General features: G+C 39.8%; 1 protein-coding gene across 1 annotated transcript in view; it reads left to right on the forward strand.

Annotated features, from left to right (window-relative positions):
- The window catches only part of NELL1 (neural EGFL like 1), a gene marked incomplete at both ends in the record, with an annotated part of 287941 nt that extends 274072 nt beyond the window's left edge, over positions 1 to 13869 (forward strand). The window contains 4 exons of the mRNA XM_084263433.1: positions 4314 to 4507; positions 10101 to 10277; positions 12328 to 12552; positions 13819 to 13869. Of these exons, the coding sequence (XP_084119559.1) occupies positions 4314 to 4507; positions 10101 to 10277; positions 12328 to 12552; positions 13819 to 13869 (647 nt within the window). The remainder of the gene's footprint in view (positions 1 to 4313; positions 4508 to 10100; positions 10278 to 12327; positions 12553 to 13818) is intronic.
- Positions 13870 to 15679: the final 1810 nt, after the last annotated feature.

Consider the following 15679-nt stretch of genomic DNA (forward strand, 5'->3'; position numbering starts at 1 on the left):
GATATGTCAAAACAGTGTTTAGTTAACTTGTACATACATTGGTTTGGGAACCTAGCATTCATTTTTCACATTAACATTATACTGTAATGGTTTAATGTACCATAACAGTTAAAATTAGCACATTAGTAGGGTTCTTTCTTCTGCAATAGCTTATCATGATATTACAGAGCACCACCTTGCATGACTTGCTTGCACACATTTATTAAGGTGCTATAGAAAAGTCATACCATTAAAACCTGAATAGCCTTGAAAACTAAGAAATAAAGTGGGTAGGGATTGGTTTAACATTTCAGTGAAACCAAGTTAATGAACTTGTATTGATATGTACAGTCATGCTCATCTTCTACCCCACTCAAATACAGTGGTCATGGGACCTCTCATAATATCCGAGGCAAATTACTTCTTGTTACAGCCAGAAAGGATGGAGAAGGAAAGTGCCTCTCAGGGGATTCTCCTATTCCATTTTGATTCTTATTTCTTGTGTGCCCACATTACCGAGCTGGCTTTATGTACTTTGAGAGCATAGTGGGAAATGAGCACGTCTTGGATGGTTTGTTGTCTTTCTTTTCCCATCTGCATAACATAACCAGTTTCATTGCAGCTAAAATACATATGATTGAGTGCTTGTTGCTGGACATTTGATTAAGAAGCACAGACTGGGTGTGTTTGAAGAATGAAGAACTTGACCAGTTTTATCATAGCCCTGTGTGATGTTTGAAGTGGCATGTCTCAGTTGCTATGGTCTTGATAGAAAACAGGCTGGCATCACCAGCAAGTCTCTGATTATGGTCATTCCCCCATATTCTTGCATGTTTTTGAAAAGGAACTGTGTGGAGCAGGGAAGTAAAGGTCTGCCACTTGAGTTAATTCCTAGTTTATTCCATAGATTATATCAATATACTGATTAAGATTGCAAGGTCCTATTTCAGGCTTGAAGATGAGATATATTTCACAGATTGACAGCATGCATGAAAGAGTTAATCCCCTGGAAGGTCAAGACAGGTACCTTGTTCTTGTGTTAAATATAGGGAAAGACTATGCTATAGGGAGAGACAATGCAATCTCCTTGCTATTTCACATATGGACTTGTACATTGTTCTTAGAAGTTGCTTAGTTTAAAAATAAATATCTCCTCTTCCTACCTAGTGTTGTTATAATGGGAAATAGTATTTGTGTACAGTTCTGCCTTGCCCATCATTACATGTTGCAGCTTCTGGCCTGCACCTTCTGAGAGCAGCTGTGGAAAAGCAAACGAAACCTGAGGAGAGTGTGAGAAATTTGAGCTGAGCAAGAATTTGAATAATATAAAAATAATCTCTATGCAAGAGTCTTATCATACAGTTTTCATATTCATTAGAAGATTGTTTTGGACATGTTCAGAATTTTAAACTAGGCTAATTTTTCAACACCTAAGTAGACACATGATTCCTGTTGCTAAGAGAAATTTCACACTACACAAGTACTTTCTTCCATGTTTTGCATAGCCATCTCCATGCTGATCTCATGTTCATATGAGCAAGTCCATCTGATTTCTATGAAGCCGAAATGCTTTCTCGAGCTAACAGTATGGGAGCATTTGTCTGGGTTTTTTTTCCCTCCCCACTCCCCCACCCCCAAATCTGAGTTGAAGCTGAAAGAGTGAAGAAGAAAAAAACCTGTTATGCTTATAACTTCTTTTCCTCGAGTTGTTGGGAACATTGGCTGTTTGTTCTGACTTCTAAATGCATCAGCGACGAGAAAAAATGCCAAAGGGATGTGCTCAGAAAATTAGCTCTATTAAAAGTTTGACTGGAAATGAGTACAGTGTCCAAGCCTTTTATATTTGATTAATGACTAAAACTTTTAAATAATAAATGCCATCAAATAATAAGAAACCGTCATTTGCATAAAGAATGAAAAAAATTGGAGAAACTGAGTAGCAATTAGGAATTTATGTTCACACTATGTTCCTCAGCTTTGCTTGATTGGTTTCTTTGTCAAGACTGTCCCATTTACCAGTTCAGGCTGCTCTTAATGGGAGCATCCTTTTTATGTGTGCTAAACAGAGAACAGCAGTAGCAGCATGTAAATAGGGTGTTCTTCCCTTTTGGATATGTGTAACAGTGGGAACAGGTCTGTACTACTGAGATATGAATGATGTTAGTTTCTATAATTGCTAACATCTGGCTTTCCATAAATCTGTTAAATTACATGGAAACAGAATTAAATTTCTGTGTCATAAGTAAATCAATTACATGGAACTCTGTAGGCAATATGGCTTTATATTAATCTGTGAAATCCTTTTAGTTCTGAACTATGAAAGCTATCCTTCTAATCTGCACTGTGATCCTGCTGCATTTTTTATATATATACACGCTATTCAAGGAGCCCTTAACATGGTGGGGAAGGAGATATTGATGATTCTTGGTGAAATTGCCAAAGACAAAGTGAAAGCTTCATTTATACATCTGTCTTCAACGTAAAATGCAAGCCAAAATCTGTTGAAAGGGAAATGGGATATTCTAAATAATATTTTAAGTCTTGCAGCAGCCGTTTGGGTATAATTCATTTCATACCAGCTCATTCATAGTTCTCTTCATGTTACTCTTTATGGTTTTTCTACCTTCTGTGATACTCTGACACTCCGTTAAACAATGAACTACAGGTTTTAATTTCTCTCAGCACCTTTTCCACCAGTGGCAGTGGAGCTTTCAAGTGCTCAGTAGTGCTAAGCTCTGCGTTAGAGCAACAATGTTACTTTATGGCAATTAGAACTGTCAGGGCAGCAAAATATACTAATTTTTGGAAATTCTGAGCGACGAGAATTTGTACTATCAGGCCACTGGGAACCTCTCTAGAAAGAGACTGGCCCACAGGTCAGTCCAGGAGTGAAGCCTTTCTGCAGTGTAACTGCCTCCAGCTTCCCTTTGGGTCTGCAGTCTGAAAGAACAGTCATTTTCTGGCAACCCAGACCCCTGACTCAGTTGTGAATGCTGGTTTTGCATTGCTCAAATTCAGGGGCACCATTGTGTTTCCACTTGTTCCTGGACTATTTATGAATTGAAACCAGAAATTTTCCTGACCTTGTCAGAGGGAATTTTAGTGACTCGATTGCTGTAGAGAATTCCCTTCAGCAGCTTGAGAGAATGTTTAAGTTCTGCCTTTCTGAGATGACTTGTGAACACATGGCAGCTGTCCCAAAGTAGGGCATCCCTCCTAAAGTAGACTTACGGTAATTTTCTTTGTAGATTCTATTAAATGTTTGAATTCGTTGTTTTAGAAAACAATTAAACAGTTATAAATGTCACGCTAGCGATTAGGTAGTTTTAAAGGGTGTGAGGATTCTTTCTTGTAATTTCTGATTTAATGTAATAGCATTCTGGAGCTTTTGTGATGGAAACCATCACATATTTCTAAAGGATTTTCTTCTCCGGCTTCCTCCTCCTGCTGTTGCTTAGTTTTTGTTGTTCGTGTTGGAACAAGAGAGTCCCACCAGTTTGCTGGTATTTTATCTGGGTTATCTGTCGATATATCGCTTTAGAACAGCCCAATGTTATTTTCTTAAAGAAATCCCTGGTTTTCACAATATGTTTAGAAATCTCATGGCTTTCACTGTGAGAAAAAGAAAAAGAATCCCTAGATAAATATATGTTGCATAATTATGTTTTACTTTTCTCTAGTGTATAACAAATTTTTGTTGCTTATTTCTTTGTGTCATTGCTAAATCATACTTTTCCCATACAGCTTTGTTCTAAGACTTTTTGACTTTTGTTCCTATATAAAGTGCTTCTGATGTCTGTCTTTTTTTTTTTTTTTTTTTTTTTGGTTGGTTGGTTTGGGGTTGATTTTTTTGGGGTTCCAATTCAGTTATATCTTCTAGCAATGGGAACAGGATACAATTCCACTTTTAGTATGGGAATTCTTGATCATGCAAGGAACTTAAGTATGGTACCCTTCTATTGTAGTGTAAAATCCAGAGCAGAAAGTGGTCTGACTAACAGAAAGTCACTCTGTTCACTGGTTTCCAGTCACTCTGAAATCACTATACATCCTTGTTTGAAAGTTCAAGCTCATCATTGACATATAGTTCCATTAGATAGGTCAGATTCAACGTTAACAATTAAGCCCCCTGGAGATAGTTTAAGAATCAAAACAGACACTGAAGAATAACTGAAAAAAACCCAGTGCCTAATGTCTCTAGCAAGTAAATATGGGAGATATCAAAAAGAAGATGCCTTTCTTCCACCAGCAAGGCAGATAAGGAGTAAATAATACAGAAATAAAATTTGCACCACGAAACAAAAAGATGTCCAAAGCATAAATCTGTTTTGCAGATATTGATGAGTGTGCCTTAAAGATCCACACCTGTTGGAATGACTCAGCCTGTGTGAACCTGGCTGGAGGCTTTGATTGCCTTTGTCCATCCGGACCATCTTGCACTGGAGACTGTCCCCATGAAGGCGGCTTCAAGAGGAACGGGCAGGTGTGGACCCTGAGGGAGGACAGATGCTCCGTTTGTTCCTGCAAGGTGAGATCCAGCTGGTCTGGGTTTCAGGAGTCCTTTGATTCTCTGGGCTCTTGTCAGAAGCCCAATATTGCATTGCTGCTGCAGTTGGAAAAATATTAGCCTCAGTACAATGCACTGAGGTAAAAGGTAAGCTGAGGCTGTGGCAGGGAAATTCTTCTGGGATGTCACCTTTTTTCTTAGTTTGTACCACCACAGACACAGCTGAATAATGGTTTATCCTGCTGAGCTTCTCCCATGTCATGTCACCCTGTGGGTCAGAGCCACTTGTAGTGTGTCTTGATTGAGGGCCTTGCATTACTCTTCAACAGAACATTCAGGTGATCAGCACTGAGGTGCTGAAGGCCAGACACCCACCAAAGTCCCTCTGCCACTCCCCTTTTTAGCTAGACAGGGGAGAAGATATATATTGAAAGGCTTAGGAGTGGAGATAAGGACAGGGAGAGATCATTCCACAATCAGCATCACGGGTAAAACAGACTCAATATGGAATAAAAAACTCTGTAATTTACTACACTGCACACACAGAGGCAGAGAAATCAGTTGGGTGATGAGAAGTGCAGCCAGATTGTAAAATACCTTTGCTGGCAATTTCTGTTTTACATGAATATGCATCTTTCAGTACAAGTACAATAGTCAACTGTGTTCCTGCTGGTGGCATTTCCCTTGGAATACATGTCAACTGGGTGAGAAGGAAGTGCTGAATGTGGGTCAAAGTTTAGAAGACCTAGCAGCAGGTGTTTAATTTTCTTAAGTGAACAAGGGTGAAGGCCAGCTTTCTGTTGCTCATCCCAGCCTGGCTGTGTTGACAACACTCCCACTTGAGCAGTGCAGCTCTCTCTGAACCTTTGGAGAAGCCAGGCATAGTATAAGTAAATAGAATTTAGAACTAACATTTAGATCAGTTGTTGTTTTTTTCCTCCCTGGAAATTACCAGTTCTTTTCAGAGTGTGGTTAAAAGAATGTTTGACTCTACGGTCTTCATTTCCAGCAGTTAAAAGAGGAGTGCTGTTACTGAAATTTGAAGAATTTTCAAAATCCAATCTGAGAAATTATTAGTCTTTTGTGCCCCTTATGACCTGATGTGTTCGTAGCACTGCTAAAGCTGTCCTTAGACACAGCAGAACACTATTGACCTTTGCATAAGTCTAAATAAAATGAGGTTTTGGCCTCTGTGAAAAGCTGAACATAGAGTGTGAGAAATGGCCTGTCAGTCCATGTGTCTCAATGCTGGTGAGCCAGAGAAGCATTTGAGGGTTTGGGAGAGGACATGAGAGAAGAGTTGTTTTGAAGGTACGAGATGCTGAAAGCCTTAGAATTGCTGTACTGCAAAAGTATAGCAGAAGGGAAAATCCAGCCTTTAGAGTGTATAGAGCCCGCCAAGTACACTGCTGGTTTGGGCTCAAAAGGGAATACTGCTTGGTAGTTGCTATATTTTTTACTTCAAGTAGCCTCAAGCTCCCTAAAACTCCTCCCTTCAGAAGCTGAAGTGTACAACTCCACTGAATATATATCAAGCTTTTATTGTAATCTTTGGGAGCTGGCTGGCTTATGAAAGGATTTCCAGTCAATAGAATAAACAGTTTAATATATGTGAAGACATCTGGTCTGCCTTTGCAGAATCATAACTATTAGTATTCCCATTTTAGCTTGCTTGTAATTTGTTTTATTTGGCATTTCTCCTTTCACTTATTTTTTATGTTGAATGTTCTTATTAGTATATGAAAATAGACAAAATTATTAACTAGTGCATAGATATTTTAAACTATGCCTGGCACTTTTTGTTGCTGTGACTCTTCCTTTATATCTTTCCTCAGTTTCCAGTCTTTCCTTCTGTGAATTAACATTTGCATTTAATTTCACTCTAGTAGCTGCCTTGTTTCAAGAGCCAAATTCTTGTCTATAGAACGAGATCAAAAGGAAGAACGCCTCCTCTATCATATCACAGGCCAGATGTAAAATCAGTGCTTATTGAAATATGTTACTGAAACATATTTTATAAACTGTGATGGCTTCCGATACGCCAGCCTCCTTTTCCAACCGGCTGCAGGGCTTCATCCTTCTCATGCAGGTGCACAGGGAGCTGGCCCTGCTTGACCTTTTTGCAGCCTGCTTAATTTTCAGTGAGGAAAAGGGCAGTGTAACTTATACTGCCCTTAGACTTCTTACTCAAACTTTGAAATGATCCTACTCTCTTGTTTTATCTGGGAGACAAATTAGCATTTCAGATTTAAAGTAATACATTTTCTTTTGGGTTTTCTTTTGTTCTGGTTATTTTAGGAAAGGTCAGATGGATATATTTTGTGCAGTGGCTGAAATACAAAGATCCCATCTTGAAAATACTCTGACTTAAAATCTGGTGCAAAGGAAATTAAATACCTTACTTCGAAGCTCATCGAGTAAGGTTGTTTGTGGAGTAGTACTCATCTGAGTACTATTCTTGGTACAAAAGAATATTAAAAATTCTCAAATTCTCAAAAAACCAAAATTGTCAAATTCTATAAATGAACACAGTACTTTAATTGATGTGTCTTCTACAGGCATCTTCCTGAACTGTTGTGGGTTTCATACACGAGGCTGTTAGAATTTTGATGGAGGGTGGTAAGGTGTTTCTCTCTCCCATGGAAAAAACTAAGCCTGGCTGTGCGCTCTGGCTGTACACTCTTGGATGTGTCTGGGCTTTTAAGTCTGTCCTCTAATTAGGACAACCCTCCAGTCACTGTATGAAAAAGCCTGGGGGATAAGCACAGCACTAGGAACAGGGCTATGTGCCAAGGTGAAGCCTGTTCCTGATGGTGAGGATGGTCTGTGGTTTGGTTCCTGCAGGGTCTGATTTCTGCCCAAAGTGCCTGTGAGGCTCCATGGACACTTGAGTCGCCCTTTACAGCGATTCCCTTGTGTGTCAGTTGTTCCTTTGGTAAGAGCAATATTGTGTTGGTACCGCTGCTGCTTATGGAGCATGTACAACTGATTCAAGAGTTGGGAGGGAGGGCACTACTAAGATGTTATATATTATTACCCACTGAAAGAAAAGAAGTTGCTTTCTCTGTATTTCTCATTTTCTGTATAGCTCTCAGTGCTGCTACAGAACTGCAAAGGTGCAAGTGAGATGTTGTAGCTTAAGAGGATTTGTGTCACCACAGTGTAGGGATAAAAATGTTTTCCAAAAGGCGTGGAGCTAATGAGGTTGTAGATAAAACACAGATGCTTAAAGAATAAAGAGAGCAGCAGTGTATTGTGATTACCAAAAGGTCTCTGGCAAAATCATCAGGCTTTGTCAATGTTCTGAGATACAGAGAGTAAAGGCAACATAAAAGGTTAGCTGCTCCCCAGAGGTACCGGCATGGGAGCTCGGAGAAGCACAGAACTACCAGCACTGTCACTATCTGAAAGGGGAATTTGAAAATTAATCTTGAAAGCTTGGAAGCTCAGTTGGAGCTAAGCAGATAGGTTATTTTAAGCCATTAATAATCAGCACTCCATTGTGGAGAGGAGCGAGACTGCCGTTGTTGAGGGCATTGGATTGCCTGGACACCTGCTGCAACCCCACATGCCTGAAGCTCCTGCTTCATGTCCACCCTCAGCAAGTGGGGGGAAGATGGCTGTGCTTTCCCACTTGCAGGAATGGAGATTCAGTTGTAACTCTTGTCAAAGAAGGCTTTTGTCTCTCTTCTTTCACCATGTACTGAAAGGAGGCAAAGGCTTTTTCTTTGATTTTTGTGGAAAGGGTTTCTTCCCAGCACTGCTTCTGTACCTGGCCAGACCTGTGGCTAAGCAAATGGGCTACTGCCAGTCTTCCTTACCGTAGGATTTACTCAAACTTGCTGAGTAAGGAAATAAAGCCTGTTTATTCCTTCTCCCACAGCTAAAGCAGCAAACCAGTCACAAGTAGAGAACCTTCAGTTACCTTGGCACAAATCTCAATAAAGAGTGTAGGGCCCTCTAATCCTGCAAAAGCAGTTCAGATCCACACTGACCTGGATGTGTTCTACATTGCCAGAGTTCTGTGTTCTCTTCAGCTTTCCTTGTTAAGCATAAGAAATAATTTTCATTACTCTTACAACAGAGAGTGATAATTCAAAACTAGGAAGGAATACATCGTTATATATATACATATAGAGAGAGATCGATGGGGTATTGTGATTCCCTCATGCTGATTTTGTGCATGTTGCATTGTGGCCAAGGCTGATTTTGCTTAAAAACGAGCCAACTACAGATTCTTACATAAAAATACAAACAAAACATCTTCCTGTGCTACATGCTGTTTCTTACAGCTATTTTGTCGACCTGTGGAAAAGACATTGTGGGCTGTTGTCACTCTTTTTAGTAATTACTCTTTAAAAGGATCAAGAGGAAATAAATTCTCTTGCTTTGATTGGTATCCCTTTATTTGGTGGCAATGAAAACCCCTTTTCTTTCTTACATTAGATACAGTTTTATAAAATCACAAGGTTCTATTAGAAAATGAGAAAACTGCAGTGAAATAAGCGGGGTTGTTTCAGGCATTGTAGAGTTGTGATCCAAAGCAGAATATAGCTGCAGTCCACTCACAGCTTTACCTTCAAACTGGCTGCAGGGGATGTTTTGCTTGGATAAGGGCTAATCCAATAACTAGCATTGGATGCAAAAGAAGATCATGTCAAAACTTTTCACTAATCTCCTCGTTGTTAACTCTGATTTATTTCAGTTCCCAGGATACATGTGGCATATCAGTGTGTTGGCTCACCTACAGTGAGGAGTATAATTTCAACCACGATCATCTGTCCGATTTTCATAACTAGAATTAGAGTCAATTTGTTTTCCCGTAATGCAAAGAGAATATATCCCTTTCTCTTCACATGCAGAAGCAATTCTTCTGTTTATCCAAAACATTTCTGTTTAATGGTCTTTAACAAAATGGGCCATCCAATACTGTAAGCAAATATTTAGCAAAATCATGTTTTGGAGAGCCTGTGGAATACCGACCCTCTTTAACATGCAAACTGAATTCTAATAGATGCTCAGTTCATTTAGCTATAAGCTGATGCATTGTAGGTCCAGAAGTGGAACAGAACCAGAGGTGAATTCAGAGTGAAGAGTGTTTAGAGCTGCTGCGATTTTGCTATGCTGTGCTCCTGTGAAGTTAAAGGGACCTTCATAATTGCAAATTATTTATTCAAGTTATTTTCTTTACAGTGATACAGTCAGTCAAAATAGTGCTAAACAAATATATATATTAGAGTGGCAACTGCTTGAAGAGTTGGTTGATGTGACCAATGAGATATGAAATTGCTTCACTGTATTTCTTCTGAGATGCTGATTTCTTTTAAATTAAATTAGCTGGAAACAGGACAACTGTATTCTCAGATTCAGACAGTATTGTATCCATGCACTGAGAGAGACTGGGACAATACCAGCATTTCAGCTGTTACAACCAGCTGTATCCAGTCCTTGGTGGTGGTAACATCAAATACGTTAAGAACTTAATGTTTCCTGATAGACCAAAGACGTGCCCTTTGAGATAGATATCTCTGCAACCCCCCTTTCCCCCGTGACCTGACCTGTGCTGCTGTGGGGCGGGTTGTGGTTGGCATCCAGCAATGTGCTGCTGTTGCAGGACGGGAGGATTTTCTGCCGGAGGACAGCCTGCGACTGCGAGAACCCCAGCGCCGACCTCTTCTGCTGCCCGGAGTGTGACACCCGTGTCACCAGCCAGTGCCTCGACCAAACAGGGCACAAGCTCTACCGCAGCGGAGACAACTGGACCTACAGCTGTCAGCAGTGCCGGTGCCTGGTATGGTAAAGCGTTTCGGAGGGGAGCAAGAATAATGAGCACTGTGATTTTTAGCAAACCATATCTGGAAGCAAGGCCTTGGCTCTCTTCACCTGCTTTTCAGACTGGGAGTGATGATAAAGCACTTGCAGAGCAACAGAGGACTGAAAGCTACACCATCAGTTTTGCTCTTACTGCTGAATAAGTAGAGCTAATGAACTAAATTAAGAGCTTGACAAAAGCTTGGAAACCCTGACACCCTATTAACTGCAGCATTAGTCTACTTCTGAGAACTTTTATAAGGTCATCTGATCTTTAAATGACTTAAATTTTTTTTACATGCAGTGGATTTGTTTGGAGGAGTTTCAGCTTTTAATTCCATCAGCTGATATACCTGTCTTGTCAAAACAGAAAATGCAGTCTTTCAATTTTTTTTTTCCATTCATTTAACAAAAGCTGGAAAAATGGTGTGCTGATGCCATGTGGTGAATTAGTAAAAATTAGCCAAAAAAGGAGGATAAAAACTGAAGTTACTAGACAAACATGCAAAATAAAACCAGCTTCTTTTCTTATTAGGCACTGTAGATTATTTCCCTAAAGCTTTAATTTTTTTTGCTCAGATATACTAATTAGTGCAGAAATGAATTTCATTAAAATGATCAGTTTTCCATTTATAGCTGTCTGTATAACATTGTCTTTATATATGATATTAATCAAGAGGTGTCTGAGCATCAGGAAACAAATTACATTCAAAGCTAAGTTACTATTAAGAGATAATTATCCATAATGTACAGCACTAAGTATTGTATTTTATATTCTCCTAAGGTTTGGGGCTTTTTAATAATGCTTGCAAAAGAACAGCAAGAAACATTTGCAGCCAGCAGCAATGGCAAATGCGGGGTGTGAGGTGTTTTACAAGGGACCCTGAGTTTGTGGGCAGCAGTTCTTTGCATGGTTTTGTGGCTGGGCTGACAAACATCAGATCTCAAAGGACAGTGATTCCTCACTCAGTGCCACATATACGGTTCTATGCAGTGTGCGGTAGCAACACGTGCAGGCCTTACAGAGTAGCATTATGCAGGTTATTGGAGCCCTTTGCAGGTAGAGTTTAGGCACGTAGATCCTACAAAAACGCTCTGCAGAAGTGACCTGATGATTGTCTCTGCTCTATGTTTCTATCTACCAAACTGCTTTTTTCACCAAGTTAAATAACAAAGTGACTCAGTGGGACATGACAGACATCGCTCTAACAGTTCCTGTAGGAGCTGACAGTAAAATCAATTGGGGCTGTTTTTAGTTAGATCAAAGTTTAGTGCTTCCCAAACATATTGTCCTGGTTTTCAACTGGGATAGAGTTAATTTTTACAAGAACCTGGTAGAGGACGAAGCCTCTCTGGTTGGAGAGGAGGGGTCGCTGTGTAGAGATGGGCTGGGAATTGGATTCCAGGGGTGAGCAAGTTGCAATGTGTATCGCCTGCTTTGTTTACTCTTTTATCAGTAATGTTATTTTCCTCTCCCTTTGCTGGTAAACTGTCCTTATCCCAGCCCAGAAGTTTTACCTTTTCCATATGGTTCTCCTCTTCATCCCCTTGGGAAAGGAGGGAGTGAGCAAGTGGCCACATGCTGCTCAGCTGCCTCTGGGGATAAACCACAGCAGCCCTAACTGTCTATCTGCAGCATTGATTTTATATTTAAACAGCTGCTCTGACCCCACAGAGTTTTTTTGTATGATCATACATAAAGGGAAGGATTCTGCAACATGATCACTGCAAAAATGATAGTTTATGAAAAATACTGGATCCCATTATTTAATGCTGCCTTTAAAAACATGGAAGGACTTGTGGTCTGCTCTAACAATGATGACAGTGGTGATGTTTAGCCAAGAAACAACCGAGTGATATCCTGCTGCATTTAGAAAACTTCAGCTCAGCATTCATGCATGCATTTATATGATCAACCAAACTGAGAGCTGATCCATTAAGTTTATTTCAATTTTGGCAATATAAAACTTTTCAACAGGATTGAAAGTTTCTTCGTAGCTAGTAAATGAGATTTACTTCCATTTTTACAGGAAGGAGAGGTGGATTGTTGGCCCCTTCTGTGCCCAAATCTAAACTGCGAGTACACAGCTATCTCTGAAGGAGAGTGCTGTCCCCACTGTGTCAGTGATCCCTGTCTGGCTGACAACATCACCTACGACATCAGGAAAACCTGTCTAGATGGTTATGGGATTACAAGACTCAGCGGTGCTGTATGGACAATGGTGGGATCTCCTTGTACAACCTGCAAATGCAAGGTACGATGGGCAAGGTAATGCAAATGTATGTTGCTGAATAAAATCAAGGTCGCTTTCTGCCCTTGGAAGCTTACGTGCAGATCTCAGGGGAGTAAATGAGACTTGAGGGCAGAGGCCTACAGAAAAAACATGCCTTTTGTACTTTAAAGGGTGGAAACAAAACAATTATGTGCTTGTTGAAAATGTTGAGGACAGATATGTAATATCCCAGTGGGAGTTTCTGTAGGAGAACCCTTCAGGCATTCTCAGTATGAATCTAGGCTAATATATTAAAAATTGCCTAATGTGGATGTTCATGCAAATGTGTGTTACAGAGCTAGGGAGCAGAGGCAAAAAACACTAATAAAAATTTCACCAGCAAGTGCACAAATGGAAACATGTTGACAGTCAGAAAGAAAGGCACTCCCACAACAAAATGGGAAGGGGGTGTCCCAGTTTCTTCTCCCTGATCTCATCAAGAAGCGTTTAATCTAATGGCTCTGATGCAGCAGTGCAGTCTGTCTCCCTTGCACCGTCCAGTGATGACCCCACTGTGCTAGTATCAGAATTAGGAAAATGTTGGGTTGGGTTATATAAAATGTTCTTCTGCTCACTGTGGGAAGCCAAGCTGTTGCTCCAGGGCATTCAATTTTTGAAGGTAGCTTTTCTGCCATTCTTCAGAGTTTTTTCCCGTGGGTTTTGGTTTGTGTTGGATTTAAAGAAAAGGAAGGAAAAAATGCTCATTTAGGATTTTGGTGTTTGCTGTGGTGTTTTTATTACAAAGGACAGTTTTGTAAATGACTGGATTTGGCAGAAAGATATTTAACAGTGGATTAAACTCCGAAGCAGTATGATTTCCCCTCCCCCCATACATATCTGTCATGATTCAAGAATCTGAACTGTCTGCTTATTGCAGCCAAGCCGAAAGCTTCCGTGTGCAGATCACATCAAAACTCTCTCCATTAACTTTCCTACATGGGAAAAACCAAATCAAATTATATCCATCACCATTGCTGTGCTGTATTTTATTATGGGGACCGCTGAGTCTTTCACATCCGGGGTTTGTGTGGAGTTCAGGCCAGTTCAGTGTTGTTTGGCAAAGCCAACCTCCTCAAAAAGCCACCACAGTTGACACCGGTGAGGACGCCTTGTGATGGTGGCTTAAGCAGATGTTTGTATGTGGTCAGTGTGTCAGGGATGGCATCTGTCTCTAGGTGCCACCAACCCCTTTGTTCTTTGTAACTTGTTCTGCGGAGGTGATTGACACCTGCTTGTTTGTCTGTGCAGAATGGCAACGTCTGCTGCTCGGTGGATTTAGAGTGTCTCAACAATAACTGACGTAGTCAGACTGGACTGTGCCAGGGCAGGAAAACTGCTGAAGTTCACACCTGAAACGAAGTCGGATGCGTTGGCGTTTTATACAACAGACAATTACCAAAGTCTCCGCATGAGGAAGATGTTTGGGAGTTGCCTTTGGGACCTCTCACTATGCTCATCCTTGCTGGCCTTGTCTGGGTGACCTACCGTACAGCGCATACAAGTCAATGGTTGCTACAAGTTTTCAGTGTTGTAAATTACACACTTTTCCTGTCAAGACATTTGCAAATATGTTTAAATTATTTCATGGGTAAACTAATGCTGTATTTTTGTTTTTATTTGTGTATTGACCACATGAGAGAATTCAGCTCTTCTTACTTTGCATCTAGATTTTACAAATAAGACAGCCTGTTGTGGTTTTGTCCCATGATATCACGAACTTAATTCCAAGGTCCCTGTCAGATGTATTTATGAAAATATGTATGTATGTACAGTCAAATTGCATAGTACTTATATTTCACAGCTGTCCAACATTTGAAAACATTCAAAGGTATATTTGATTGGACAGAATGGAAGTAATCAAAATAAGTCTGTCTTAAAACTTTATAAAATTGAATGCCATGAACTTAATGAAATGGCAAGAAAAAGCACTTTCTTCTCCAAATACATGGAGCCGCAGCAAGGCTCCTAGAGTAAGAAATGGAACTAATCCCATGTCCCACCGCCAGTTCAGCATGTGTTCAGGAAGGAACCACTGGTCATTATCAGTGTTCAGTTTTGCAAGAGAAACTGCAAGTGCTGGAAAAGGGTGTAATCCCTCTGGATTGTGCAGTGAGAAAGCAGTCAGAGAGCCTTAAGATGATATGATTTAAATTGCCTGGGTTAGAATTTGCTTTGAATTATAACATCGTGGATGAGTTGAGAATTTTTTCCTTCTTTGTATTTACAGTGATAAGGATGTCTGCCACTCTCAGTTATTGCCATGGTAGTGACAAAGTGCAGAAGCACCTGTACCAGCGACATGAGGGACAGGAGACCTTAACAATTGGTAACTTTCATTACCCAGTTGACAGCTCAGAAACAGGTTTTTCTCTTTTTGTATTTTATAGTGTTCAGAAAAATTGAGTTTTAAATTTACCATGCAAAAAGTGTTGTTTAGTACCTAAGTTTAGACAGAAATACAAATTAAAACTCTCAGCTCTACATCGAGGTCAGAGTTCAGATACTCTCCAGCTAATGTCTATTTTTCTCATGAGGCTAGAAAGTTTATGGCATTAGAACAAGAATCTATTTCTACAATGATGGCATCTACAGCTTAAATGTCACCTTTTTAACGTGCTGTTGTGTTTTGTTCTGCTCATTTGTGTAGTGTTTTTGGCTTTTTATTTAATTAAACACACTGAGTATGTGGAAAAGAGTGCAGAAATAAGTATAGTGGCTACAGTTTGGAAAGTCTACATTTGTGAGGTTTTTTCATAGTTTCATGCAGAAAATGTGAAACTGGTTAATAAGAATGAAGTGTGACTCTACAGTGAACAATAGTTGTCTTTTAAAGTACCGTTATGTTTCTTTTAAGGGGAAAGTGGCAAAACAATATAAAGATTACTTGCAATCATTCAACTTTATTCCTTTTTTTTTTTGTTTTTTTCAACAGGATTTGTTTTATCTAACAGGTCTGTGTGGTAAAGTTAAATTTATTTTCTTAAAATGCCCTATCGTTTTCAGCTACTAATGTATTGATTATATTTGCATTGCCCTAATGATTGTATAATAAGGGGAACAGTTGTGTTTTATATGATACTCAAAGGATGTTTGTAAATCATAATGTCAG

The sequence above is a fragment of the Gallinula chloropus genome (assembly GCF_964237585.1).
Source record: "Gallinula chloropus genome assembly, chromosome: 4".
Lineage (NCBI taxonomy): Eukaryota > Metazoa > Chordata > Aves > Gruiformes > Rallidae > Gallinula > Gallinula chloropus.